General features: G+C 40.5%; 1 protein-coding gene across 1 annotated transcript in view; it reads right to left on the bottom strand.

Annotated features, from left to right (window-relative positions):
- LOC123775323 (uncharacterized) overlaps positions 1-12,956 on the bottom strand; it is a 59,265-nt gene extending 46,309 nt beyond the window's left edge. The window contains exons 1-4 of the mRNA XM_045770385.2: positions 12,821-12,956; positions 11,298-11,585; positions 3,168-3,322; positions 2,317-2,466 (exon numbers count right to left, since the gene is read on the bottom strand). Of these exons, the coding sequence (XP_045626341.1) occupies positions 2,317-2,466; positions 3,168-3,322; positions 11,298-11,550 (558 nt within the window). The 5' untranslated portion in view covers positions 11,551-11,585; positions 12,821-12,956. The remainder of the gene's footprint in view (positions 1-2,316; positions 2,467-3,167; positions 3,323-11,297; positions 11,586-12,820) is intronic.
- Positions 12,957-13,282: the final 326 nt, after the last annotated feature.

Below are 13,282 nucleotides of genomic sequence, written 5' to 3'. Positions count from 1 at the left end.
TTGTGCCATGTTTGGGTCGTTCCAGGAGAGTCGTTGACCTATATATATATATATATATATATATATATATATATATATATATATATATATATATATATATATATATATATATGGTGCTCAGTGACATGCACTGAGCACCAAAGGTACAATAACCAGCAATGAAACAGTCCATTAACACTTTCGCGCTTTGGGCAAGAGAGCGCTGCGCCTCCCCAAGGTGTACCTGGCATTCCACAAGGCAATACTGAAGTGTATACTCTTTTAAACTTTATCATCTCAATTCTTGTCCTAGGTTTTTCAATTTTTTTTTTTTTTTTTTTTTTTTGAGATATATACAAGAGTTCTTACATTCTTGTACAGCCACTAGTACGCGTAGCGTTTCGGGCAGGTCCCTGGAATACGATCCCCTGCCGCGAAGAATCGTTTTTTCATCCAAGTACACATTTTACTGTTGTGTTAAACAGAGGCTACAGTTAAGGAATTGCGCCCAGTAAATCCTCCCCGGCCAGGATACGAACCCATGACATAGCGCTCGCGGAACGCCAGGCGAGTGTCTTACCACTACACCACGGAGACTATAAACTAATTAGACTATTTGGTATCAATGTGTTCGCAACAGAATTTTCTACAGGACTAAAGGCATATAAAGTCCAAAAGCCCGGCGTACCATCCGCAACAAACACAGAAAGTGAGAGCGTGTTACCCGGGAGCATGCAATAGCAATAAAATGTGTACACTTTTCATTTTGGTCACCTCAATTCTTGTCCTAGGTCTTTCATTTTGGTATCAATGTGTTCACAATATAATTCCCTACAGGAGTATATGCATATAATGTCAAAAACTGCGGTGCACTCCACCTGCCGACAAGACGAAAGCAGGCGACAGTTACCCGCAAGAGAGCGCTGCGCCACCCCAAGATTTGCCTGGCATTCCATTAGAGAGCGCGGTAATACTGAAGTGTATACTCTTTTCAACTTTGTCATCTCAATTCTCGTCCTAGGTTTTTCAAATTGATATTGAAATTGATAGTATATGCATATATGTAAAGTCCAAAAGCTCGGCATACCACCCACAGCAAACAGAGAGAGTGACTGCGCATTACCCCCGTGAGCACTCATCAAGATCAATAAAATGTGTATACTCATTTCAACTTTGTTACCTTAATTCTCGTCCTAGGTCTTTCATTTTGGTATCAATGTATTCACAATGAAATTCCCTATAAGAGTATATGCATATAATGTCCAAAACCACGGCGCGCCCCTCCCGCAGCCAAGTGTGAAAGCAGGCCAAATTTTGTAATTTTTGACACCATACTGTGTTGTTAACGAGCATTTGTCTACTAAATTTTTGACGCCATACTGCATCATTAACAAGCGAAAGTGTTAAGAACTCTTATGTGCTCTACGAGAGCTATCTGCAGAAAGATGGGCTACTACTACATGATGTAGGGTAGGAGCTATTGGCTGTTTTGACTGATCAGACTAATTTTCAATTTCCCATTGGCAGATATGTATGTGATGTCACTGGAGTGGGAGGGGGACTTACATTATCTGGGATTATGGGAAAGTCCAACTGAATATGTATTTACCTGGCACAATACAACATCTATTCTCCAATGAACCCAAGCACCACTAGGTGTCCTACAAGATCGACTTTCAAGCATTCATCGGTACTCTGTTTCTTTTTGCCTGACTGGCATGATACTTTTAAGTGTAACAGATCACTACACTCCTCAGTGGTAGAATAATGTAGTGCAAAACATATTTGTTGTATTATACAATACACCCAAAATAGTTGAACAAAAATTATCTCTGCTCATTGAGAAAAATCCATTTAACAGTTAGGGGGGGTTCTAATTAATCCATTGGATGAAGACTTTACTGAATCAATTTGAATGAGGAGATAATACAAATGCTGGTAATTAGAGCTTCTTGGACAATAAATTTATTACCAAATTTACAAATGAACAAATCCACAAGGGCTGTGATGAGGGTTCGAACCTACGTCCGGGATGATCCCAGACCCGCCTTAGTCGACTGCGCCACAACATGATTTTAGAATTTTACTTGTTTTACAATAGACAACTATTGTGATTTCTGTGTGTATTACCAAATTTATTATAACAATAATTATACAAAATATTATTAATTTGGGATTACAAATCAGCCTTGAGAGAGAAATCCAAGAGTAAGTTACAAAGTCACTAGATATAACTTTGATTTTTTCTATAGTATATGAAAGTTATTTAAATATGCAAGATACACAAGCAAAGTCACATAACTTACCCATTCTACAACAACCAATACAAAAATTTACCTCACAGTAGGTAGGGTTCTCCTCTTCAGGAATAAACACCACTTCTTCCCGTTTCTTAACAGGAATTTCTCTCTCTATGGGGCCATCAAAAGCTTTTCGTACATACACATTTTTAAATGGTTTTCGATCTTGAGGACAAGTTGCATTTGTCTGCAATAGATGTAATAGATCAGAGGATTAAAGTCATTGGAATATAGGAGTTTTCAGTTCCCTTTCCTGTTAATTAGACAAACATGAAATGAAAATCAGCATCTGAAAAAATACCACATATGAAGATTTAGAAATGACTAATTATTCACATAATAACAAAGCACATTAATTAACAATGCAAACTAAAATATTATGCAAAATCTGATGCAATGGTGCAACCAAAGCAAGGTACTAAAGATATATAAAAATAATATGCACATATCTATCATTTAGCCGGGAATTTGTGAACTAGTTGAATTTTTAAGATAAGCCAGTGAGGTTATGAATAGCTTGAGAGCAGTAAAAACTATTTTTTCAGTAAATAATTCTGATTTACAATCCAATGAACTGATAAGATATAAAAATTCTATCCTAAGCTAATGAATTTTCATTATGGGATTGAAAGCTCTCTCTGGTGTACAACAAATTTAGTTTTACCTATTCTATAAAAATTCTTTATCAAATTGTGTTTTGCTTGTTTTATAATTAAACAAAAATATTTGTCCTGTAAATCTTAAGTCACTGCAACAAGATTTCTACCAACAATGCACATAAGCTGTAAAACAGAACATATATAATAAAAATAAAAATAAAAGTTAGTATAATATGGGGAATTCTACTGTGCTTAATACAGCTTATTTTAGTAAGGAAGTATTTCTGACCTTGGCCCATTCCAAGATACAGATAAGACAGAAGATGTGTTCACATGAGTCTGGTGATCCAACTTCTCCTCGCATCCGGCCCAGGCAGATAGCACAAGTCTCCGCTCCTGGGATGTCATTGCTGCTGTCTGAATCACCAGATTCATTTTCTTCTTCTGAAAGATATCAAAAGCATTATAACAAACCACTATATAATTCTGTATGCAAATATGTATTATACACTCTACATTATTAAATATAATCCTTATTAATAAGGATTATTAACGTGGTTACCTCATTTATGGCATGATGATAATTTCTTGATGCTTAAATACAATATCAAAAAGACTTAACACTGAAAACTATTCAAGATAGTCCCGAACACCTGATTCTATTTAGACTAAGTCATTACTATAACAATTAACCCCTAAGCTGCTCTGGGCTATTTGGCTTTCAAGGCATGCATATATATATACACACACACACGCCTGGAACCTGGTGTGTGTGTGTGTCCTGAATGTCTGGAAAATCTGAGACCTGGAACTTCAAGAACAAGAGGTCATAGATTTAAACTAGATAAACACAGATGCCAAAGAAAATTCACTTTCGCAAACAGTGCTAGACAGTTGGAAGAAGTTAGGTGAGAAGGTGGAAGAAGTTAGGTGAAGAAGGCCAAGACCGTCAGTAGTTTCAAAGCGTTATATGACAAAGAGTGCTGGGAAGACAGGACACCACGAGCGTAGCTCTCATCCTGTAAATACACTTAAGTAATTACACTTACTACCACAGTACCAGTACACAGTAGGTAGTACCACAGGGTTCAGTTCTTGCACCGGTAATGTTCATTGTCTACATAAACGGTCTACCAGTGGGAATACAGAATTACATGAACATGTTTGCTGATGATGCTAAGGTAATAGGGAAGATAAGAAACCTAGATGATTGTCATGCCCTTCAAGAAGACCTGGACAAAATAAGTATATGGAGCAACACTTGGCAAATGGAATTTAATGTTAATAAATGCCATGTTATGGAATGTGGAATTGGAGAACATAGACCCCACACAACCTATAAATTATGTGAGAAATCTTTAAAGAATGCTGACAAAGAAAGGGATCTAGGGGTGGTTCTAGATAGAAAACTGTCACCTGAGGACCACATTAAGAACACATTAAGAAGTTCCAGTTGGTACCATCTCAGGTTCTGGCTTGGCTACTTACTCAGCTAGTACTGGTGAGGTCTCAACTTTCCCATTAGAACCTTGAGCACCTTTTGGATGGCCTGAACTTTGTATAATGTACTCGCTGAGTTACGTCTGGCTTAATGGACTTGACCCTTTTTTCCAGTGGGTGTCCTTTCAGCACTGTCAGGACCATGTGGTGTAAGCTTTATTTCACTTCAGGTGGGTTTTTGCGTTGACTTTAGCTCTTTAGAATTTTCCGGGTTCAGTTCCATGGAGCCCTCCCTCCTTTGTCTCTCGAGTTGTTCACAGATATGCATCTGACCATGGCTAGGGCATTGTCTCCAACTCTCTCAATATCAATCAGAGGAAGTTATCTCGTCACTTATGGCGGATGCACATCACTGTGTGTGCGAGTTCTCGGTGGTCTGGATAGCACTTTGGCACATCACTCTCCCACAAGGCTCTGCTCTCTACCTTCAATTTGAACTGAACCATGTTAATTCAGTGCCTCAACGGAGAAGGTGGTGGGGGGGGGGGGGGGGCGGATTAGACTCGCTTCTGGCATCCTGGAATTTGGTTCTCGGCGGGTTCACATTCTGGGCGTGATCTCTCATTTACATCCAATTTTGATGGGAGTGGGCAATGGACAAGGCCTCCTTACTGGTTTTGCAAAAATTTTGGTCATATGCAAGGAACCAGCAGCTTTTTTCCTTTTCCAGTCCATGTGGTATCAACATCAATGGGCAAGTTTTACCTGGACTGGGATCAGTGTTCTTACCTATACAGTACCTCTTACCAGGCCAGATGCTTCTTCCCCCATGCTGACCAGGTTAGAGACCCTTGTGGGCTGCATTCCTCTGCTGACTTCCCAGTGGCCACTTTATCCCCAGTTCCTGACCCTTCATGCCACACCAAACCAATCTTTGAGAACACTTTTTAGGCCATCACCTGATGGGCCTTTTTGTGTCACACTGCATCTGTCTTCATGATGGCAGTATGAGGTGGCTTCACAGGCATTGTGACTTCTGCCTTGTGGAAAGACCTTAGTCACTGATACTTCATTTGTCCTGTGGCTGAAGTGTGGTGTCATTTGCACGCTATGAGCATCGTTGGGGTTATCTTGAGGTTATCTTGAGATGATTTCGGGGCTTTTTAGTGTCCCCGCGGCCCGGTCCTCGACCAGGCCTCCACCCCCAGGAAGCAGCCCGTGACAGCTGACTAACACCCAGGTACCTATTTTACTGCTAGGTAACAGGGGCATAGGGTGAAAGAAACTCTGCCCATTGTTTCTCGCCGGCGCCCGGGATCGAACCTGGGACCACAGGATCACAAGTCCAGCTTGCTGTCCGCTCGGCCGACCGGCTCCCTGAGGCATTATTTGCCTCAGGTTGGGTTGAGGCATTATTTGCAAATCCTGCAATTACCTAAGTGTAGGTACAGGATGAGAGCTACGCTCGTGGTGTCCCATCTTCCCAGCACTCTTTGTCATATAACGCTCTGAAACTACTAACGGTCTTGGCCTCCACCACCTTCTCACCTAACTTGTTCCAACCGTCTACCACTCTGTTTGCGAAAGTGAATTTTCTTGTATTTCTTTGGCATCTGTGTTTAGCTAGTTTAAATCTATGACCTCTTGTTCTTAAAGTTCCAGGTCTCAGGAAATCTTCCCTATCGATTTTATCAATTCCTGTTACTATTTTGTACGTAGTGATCATATCACCTCTTTTTCTTCTGTCTTCTAGTTTTGGCATGTTTAATGCCTTCAACCTCTCCTCGTAGCTCTTGCCCTTCAGTTCCGGGAGCCACTTAGTAGCATGTCTTTGCACCTTTTCCAGTTTGTTGATGTGCTTCTTAAGATATGGGCACCACACAACTGTTGCATATTCTAGCTTTGGCTTAACAAAAGTCGTGAACAATTTCTTTAGTATATCGCCATCCATGTATTTAAAAGCAATTCTGAAGTTTGAAAGCGTGGCATAGGCTCCTCGCACAATATTCTTTATGTGGTCCTCAAGTGATAGTTTTCTATCTAGAGCCACCCCTAGATCTCACTCTTTATCAGAATTCTTTAAAGATTTCTCACATAATATATAGGTTGTGTGAGGTCCATGTTCTATTCCACATTCCATAACATGGCATTTATTAACATATTCCAGGGACCTGCCCGAAACGCTATGCGTACTAGTGGCTGTACAAGAATGTATTAAATTCCATTTGCCAAGTGGTGCTCCATATACTTATTTTGTCCAGGTCATCTTGAAGGACATGACAATCATCTAAGTTTCTTATCCTTCCTATTATCTTAGCATCATCAGCAAACATGTTCATATAATTCTGTATACCAACTGGTTGATCATTTATGTAGACAATAAACATCACTGGTGCAAGAACTGAACCCTGTGGTACTCCACTTGTGACATTTCTCCAGTCCGATACATTGCCTCTGATCACTGCCCTCATTTTTCTATCAGTCAGAAAATTTTTTCATCCAAATTAAAAGCTAACCTGTCACCCCTCCAATGTTTTCTAATTTCCAGAACAACCTCTTATGTTGAACTCTGTCGAAAGCCATTTTTAGGTCCAGATAGATGCAGTCAACCCAACCATCTCTTTCCTGTAATATCTCTGTTGCTCGATCATAGAAACTGAGTAAATTTGATACACAGGATCTTCCAGATTGAAAACCATACTGTCTGTCTGATATTATATCAATTCTCTCCAGGTGTTCTACCCATTTAGTTTTAATTATTTTTTTCAATATTTTGACTATTACACTTGTCAATGATACCAGACTATAATTAAGGGGGCCTTCCCTGCTTCCACTTTTGTAGATTGGAACTATGTTAGCCTTTTTCCACACATCAGCTACAACTCCTGTTAACAGGGATGCCTGAAAAATCAGTTGAAGAGGAATGCTGAGCTCAGGTGCACATTCTCTCAGAACCCACAGTGAAACTCCATCTGGACCAACTGCTTTGTTCTTATTTAGCTTCTTGAGCATTTTTTCCACTTTGTCTCTAGACACCTCTATGTGCACTATGTTGTTCTCTTGAATTCTTATTGTATCTGGTTCCCCGAAGATTTCATTTTGTACAAACACACTTTGGAACTTTTCGTTTAATGTTTCACACATTTCTTTTTCCATTTTCCGTGAATCTATTTCCCATTTCACTGTGTCTAACATTTCTTGTGCCAAGGCCTACTTACCCCATATCATTTGCAAGGTGGTTTGGTTAAGCCAACTGACCATGTATCCTATCATGATGTATGAACATTCAGTGTTTTAGCAGTTTCTTTACCAACAAATCTATAGCTAACACCCAAGCTCAGGGTTTCTGGCATCCTAACAGGGGTGTTGGCCACGCATTGCTTATTGGGTGTCACGTGGCCTTGTGCTTGCATTGCATGTTCAGCACGCAACCGATGTTGTTGTTTACCAAGTTCTCTTAAGCACAGTCTGCCTTTCTGTTTTGTTAATTCTTTTTCCTCTCTACAGACTGCTGTTGTGAGTAACCTCGGAAAGCTACCAAAAGTTGCCTCCTAGGCAGTTTCAGGAAATTGCATAAAGAATCTCCATGGTCACTGTTGGCATGTTTTTTGGTTCAAGTCATTGTCATTTAGGTGTGGTGATATGTCTTGGGCATCAACCTCTCCAACCCTCTCTTTCAGAGAATAAATCTGTCTCATTTCATTGTGAGCTGATTACTGTTGAGATGTGGTTTGTTAATTATGGGCTACAACATACTATATGTCCTGGGATGACCGTTTGTCAATACCTCTCGGACACTGAAGGATGCCACTCTCTGCTTATTTCTAAATCCTTGCTATATACTCCCTTGACCCTGAAGATAAATTATCACATAACAAATAATGATTGGCTATAGCAAGTTAGCCATGCAACAAAGAAAATGCAGTTTTGACTGTTCTTATTTTTTTTTTTTGGCCATGACTATGGCCGATATCAGGGCCCAAGACTCTTGGAAATCCAACAGAACTCTGATTAAATAGTATTTGCCTGACCTCCCATGCTCTTGTTGCAGGTGCGTCTTTTTGGGGCAACAGACATCGGTGTAACAACGCTCCTCTGCGTTGTCCAAGCTCTTGTAAATCACGAGATATCTTCGAGCTATACTCCACAGCGACCTTGTCAATTATTGGGAAATACCTCGTTTCCAGTTCTATCACTGTAGATCTAAGTGTCCATTTCTTTTCTAACATGTGTGGTTCTGGTCAGGAGGCAGGATAAGCAACCCCGGAATGGTTAAGTGTCCGTCACAAACAAATTTTAATATTTACTTGTAATATTTTGATCTGTAGATGTTTGCATTCTTTACAAAGTAACATTCCGGTAGTTTGAAAGTCTGGACTGTTCGAAATACAGAGTTAAGTGTCCTACAACTTAAGGCATACGGTATAACGAAACGACGCCATAAACCGTATTGTCTACGAGGGAGGGACTGGGCCCATGTGAAGCTCCCATGTGTTCAGACGGGAGTTTCAGCTTCTGATACAGAAAGCTGTAGTTCCATATAATTACTAAATTTATTAATTCACACTTTATATAACTTGAAATTTCACTTGGAAGATTTAACTAATAATTTAAATTAATAGAATTTAAATATAAAAACCCCATAAGTGTGAAGGACTATTTGTGTGGAGTTATTACAAATACAGTCCACTACTTTCCATAAATAAATTACTTTAATTGAATAAATACAGTACAGTGACACCTTGGTTACGAATGCCACTATTTACGAACTTTTTGTTTACGAGCCCAATTTCTTCATAAAAATTTGAATCAGGTTATGAGCTTTGCCTCGGGTAACGTAGTTTGTCGATACCCGTATAGGCGACCTAACGCGTGGTTCCTGGTGGCACGGTCGCCCGCACCTGTTTACTAGTGCCTCCCACTTAGTGACGACTGCGCTTCAACTCTGTGTAAAGAATTTAATTGTTTTTTGCCTTTTTGGGGGTTTTGAACATAAAAGTAATTATTATATATCATGCCATGAGTCCCAAGAAAGTCAGTGGTAAGGTTCAACCTAAGAAAACACATGTGAGGATGACCAAAGAGTAAAAACAAGAGATCATTTGTAAACATGAAAATGGTATGTACATGGGTTGTTGAACTAGCTAGGCAGTACAACAAATCTATATCAATGATGTGCACTGTAATTGTTAAGAAAAAGGACATTATGAGTGCTAAAGTGGCAAAAAAGGCATATCAACAATCATGAAACAAAGAACACAAACACTTGATATTGAAAAGTTATTAATTTGGATACACAATAAGGAGTTAACAGTGATAGCATTTCAGAGGCCAACATTTGTGAAAAAGCAAGGCTATTGCATGAAGACCTTTTAAAGAAAACCCCCTGGAACAAGTGATGCAGATACATAAGAGTTTAAGGCGAGCAGGGGACAGTTTGAGAAATTTAGAAATAGAAGTGGCATTCACAATATTGTGAGTGTTGCGTGTTGTGAGTTGGTGGAGGAACACAGCGAAGAACTGACCACCAAAGAAATCCTAGCTCTTCACAATGAGTAGCAATAAGAGGTAGCTGATGAAATTTCTTCAGGGGACGAGGAGACAGTACAGAATGTCCCTTTCCTCATCAATTAAGAAGTGGTGTAGACTATGGGAAGAAATGCAAACTTTTTGTCAAAATGACTCACCCAGAGCAAGCTGTAGTAGGTCAGTACCTTAACCTTTTTAATGACACTGATACCTCACTACAGACAAGTGTTACAACGTAGGTGAAAAGCCATCAGGTGATGCCCTTTTCACCTATGTTGTAACATTTGTCTGTAGTGTACTGCACTGTAGAGTGCAGCCCTCCCCCCTCCCCCTCTCGGGGCGGGGAGGGCTGCATGGACGATCAGCGCGGCAGTTAAGTGTGAAATTTGCTTGTTTCCTTGGGATTGTAGGGAGTTTCTACTCTGTTTGGTTTTCAGGTTTTAGTTTTTACCATGTGGGGTTTGTTTTGTTATGTATATTTTTTTGGGTGCCTAACCCCGGTCGATGGCAGATAAGGAAAACCCCAACCACAAGGGGGTTTTCCAGGGCCATTGCTCCCCGAAACCTCTCTTAAGGGGCCAGGTTCTGGCGCTGGTCCCTGGTAGGTCTGAACTCCATAGCTAATGTCCCGGTCTAATATAACATACAGTAGCCCAATAAGCTCCAGGGAGCCATAGGGGCTCCCCACAGAAATGTAGATTATTATGGGTAATAAATGCATTTTATGATCATATTAAGAAAACATGCAATTGCAGTATTTTGGACATTAATTTTTTTGTTTCACTCGATACAATAACATAAGTGGTTGAAAAGGGCACAAGGAACCAAAAATGTTGTAAATACCATAATAACAGAGAAGCATTTGTGTTATCATTTTGCATGTAAAGACTTTACTTTTTGTTATCAAATTCCATTTCACAAAGCCCCAACAGGCAAAACATTAAAACGTAAAAATAAAATGTAATACAATTGGGTATTTCAAAATTTGGTTTTACAGCTCCATTTCGACCTTCAGTAGGTATGGAGGAACAAAAATGGTGTCACAGCCAAAGTGTTAATGCTTTTTCCTGGAATGTCCACCTATTTTACCTCTACCATAGTAGTACAACACTTTCATAGGGGACCAAATCCAACTAGCCCACTACCTAAATTACAAAAGCTTATTTGAATTTAGAAAAGTTAAGCTTCCAGGTGCCTGAAAACAGTAGATATGACTTAATTATTACCATGGCACCAATAATAATAAGTCATATCTACTATGAATATTAATTAAGAAAATAAGAAGGCAATCTGTAGTAGTAAGCCATTAAATTTGTTCTCCATCAGGAAACCATACAGCAAGGAAAAAATTATAACAAATACAGAAATGCAAGAAGCAGTTTGTTTAAATATATGGAAAGGTAAATAAAGAGGGTGCGGTTTCATGCACTTTGTTACAGTATGCTCATACTTTGCATCAACAGGGAACTAGTATGTGTGACACCTTCCAATCTCTCCCCTGCAGTACCCTCTTCATCATCAGAGTCATCTTCTGTATTGTCTCCATTCTTTGGACGATCTTCATCTGAAGAATCGTCACATACCAACTTGCGATTTTGCTTGGGTCTCTTCCGTGAGCCCCAGCTGGTGCTCGGTCTAATGTCGTCAGATTCACTCTCACTGTAACTTGCCCTTGAAGGGCAGTCATCTTCCGAGTCAGTCATCTTTACAACCACTTCATTGCACACTTCACATGACCCTAAAAGAAAAATACAATTACAATTAAATTAAAAAAAAAGTCAATTACAAAAACTGCTCGAGTAAATAGATTAATACTTGTCTTCTAAAGTGCTATTTAATACAAGGCTTTGTAGATTGTTATATAATCAAAGGAAAATTGTTCATTCTACTACTGTTAAATCTCTTTCTGAATTACTGTTTAATAGGCACTTTAAAGTGCACATGGAAGCAGTAAAGACAGATCCCGATAAAAGAGAAATTGGGATCTGGTATGCGCTTGGCCAGTCAGTTGGCTCAGGGAGAGGAATTGTTGTTTAACGAGGGGGGTGCAGTATATGCAAGGAATTTTGGAATTGGGAAGCCTTGGGTAGAAGGAAAAATTAGGGAAGTCTTGAAATGCAGGAATTTCACCGTGCAAGTGCAGAGTTTTGGGAGCATTCATTGGAAAAGGCATGCAGATCAACTCATGCCAAGGTTCATGGGGAATTTTGAAGACCCTTCAGGTGGGAGTGGGGCAACTAGTGATACCCATCCTAATAATGAAGGGGTAGCAGCACCTGCAGGAGACAGGATCAGCACCTCCAAAGGATACCTGATCAACCAGGCTGTGATTCATACGTCAGGCTGCGAGCAGCCGTGTCAAACAGCTTGGTTGACCAGTCCAGCAACGAGGAGGCCTGGTCGACAGGGCTGCAGGGACGCCAAGCCCCGGAAAAACTCCAAAGTAGGCAAGGTAAGGGAGGCAGAGCAAGTTACTACAGAGGGTAATGGGGATACAGTTAACCCTATGGACTTTGCATTTAGTAATTCAGAAGAATTTTTTCGAGAAGTTACAGGTCTGGACCCCCAGTTGATAAAATCAGGAAGTCATGCGACCGCCTGATAAACTTAACCTGTAGGGGGTAGAGTTTAATTAAAAGGGGAGGAATGTGAGGATTAAGTACTACAGATATTAAGTGTAGCATGTTTTTGAGCAGATGCACTTTTGTTTATAACCTTGTAAATAGTAAGTCATGTACCATATACCTGGATGTTGTTGTTGTTAATGACAATAAACCATGTGGACGAATATTGTTTCTCTTCTGGCCTAAACGTAACACTGCCCTAACAAAATTAATTATTATTTCATTCATATCTATATATACTCTATAGATATGACCGAGCACAATAAGGTTCCGGAACCTTACGTCCATCAATCAATTACAATTGAGGCGGGACCCAAGAGCTGTAACCACAACTAGGTCAAACCTGTACCTGGGAAGACCCGTCTGAAGTCAGTGAGGGTAGTCCCGCCTGGTGCTCCAGCCCCGGGCGGCCAGCAGCTGCAGCAGCTCCAGTAACACAACTGGGAGGTCTGGTCAAGGTGCAGGAGGCGATGTTTACGTCGAGCTTGTGTGGCGGCGGGCCAGGTGGCGCTGCTCTCCCTACCCCTATCCCCACACCCATCAACACCCCCACCAACACCCCAAAACAACTCCCCCTGATTGTAACTTCCTTAGCTAAATGAATTGTGGGGTTCAGTCCCTGAGCCCATTATGTGCCTCTGTAACCCTTTCCACTACCGCCCACAAGATGGGTATGGGGTGCATAATAAATGAACTAAACTAACTAACTACCCCCCCCCCCCCAGCCAAGAGGGGGCTAAATCCCCCCCTCCCCCACCACACACTACACACACGATGAAAAACCCTGCCAATCCACTCCCTCCAGCTGATA

The sequence above is a fragment of the Procambarus clarkii genome, chromosome 70 (assembly GCF_040958095.1).
Source record: "Procambarus clarkii isolate CNS0578487 chromosome 70, FALCON_Pclarkii_2.0, whole genome shotgun sequence".
Classification (NCBI taxonomy): domain Eukaryota; kingdom Metazoa; phylum Arthropoda; class Malacostraca; order Decapoda; family Cambaridae; genus Procambarus; species Procambarus clarkii.
Note: the sequence above shows the minus strand (reverse complement) of the source record. Positions and strands in the feature narration are given on the sequence as shown.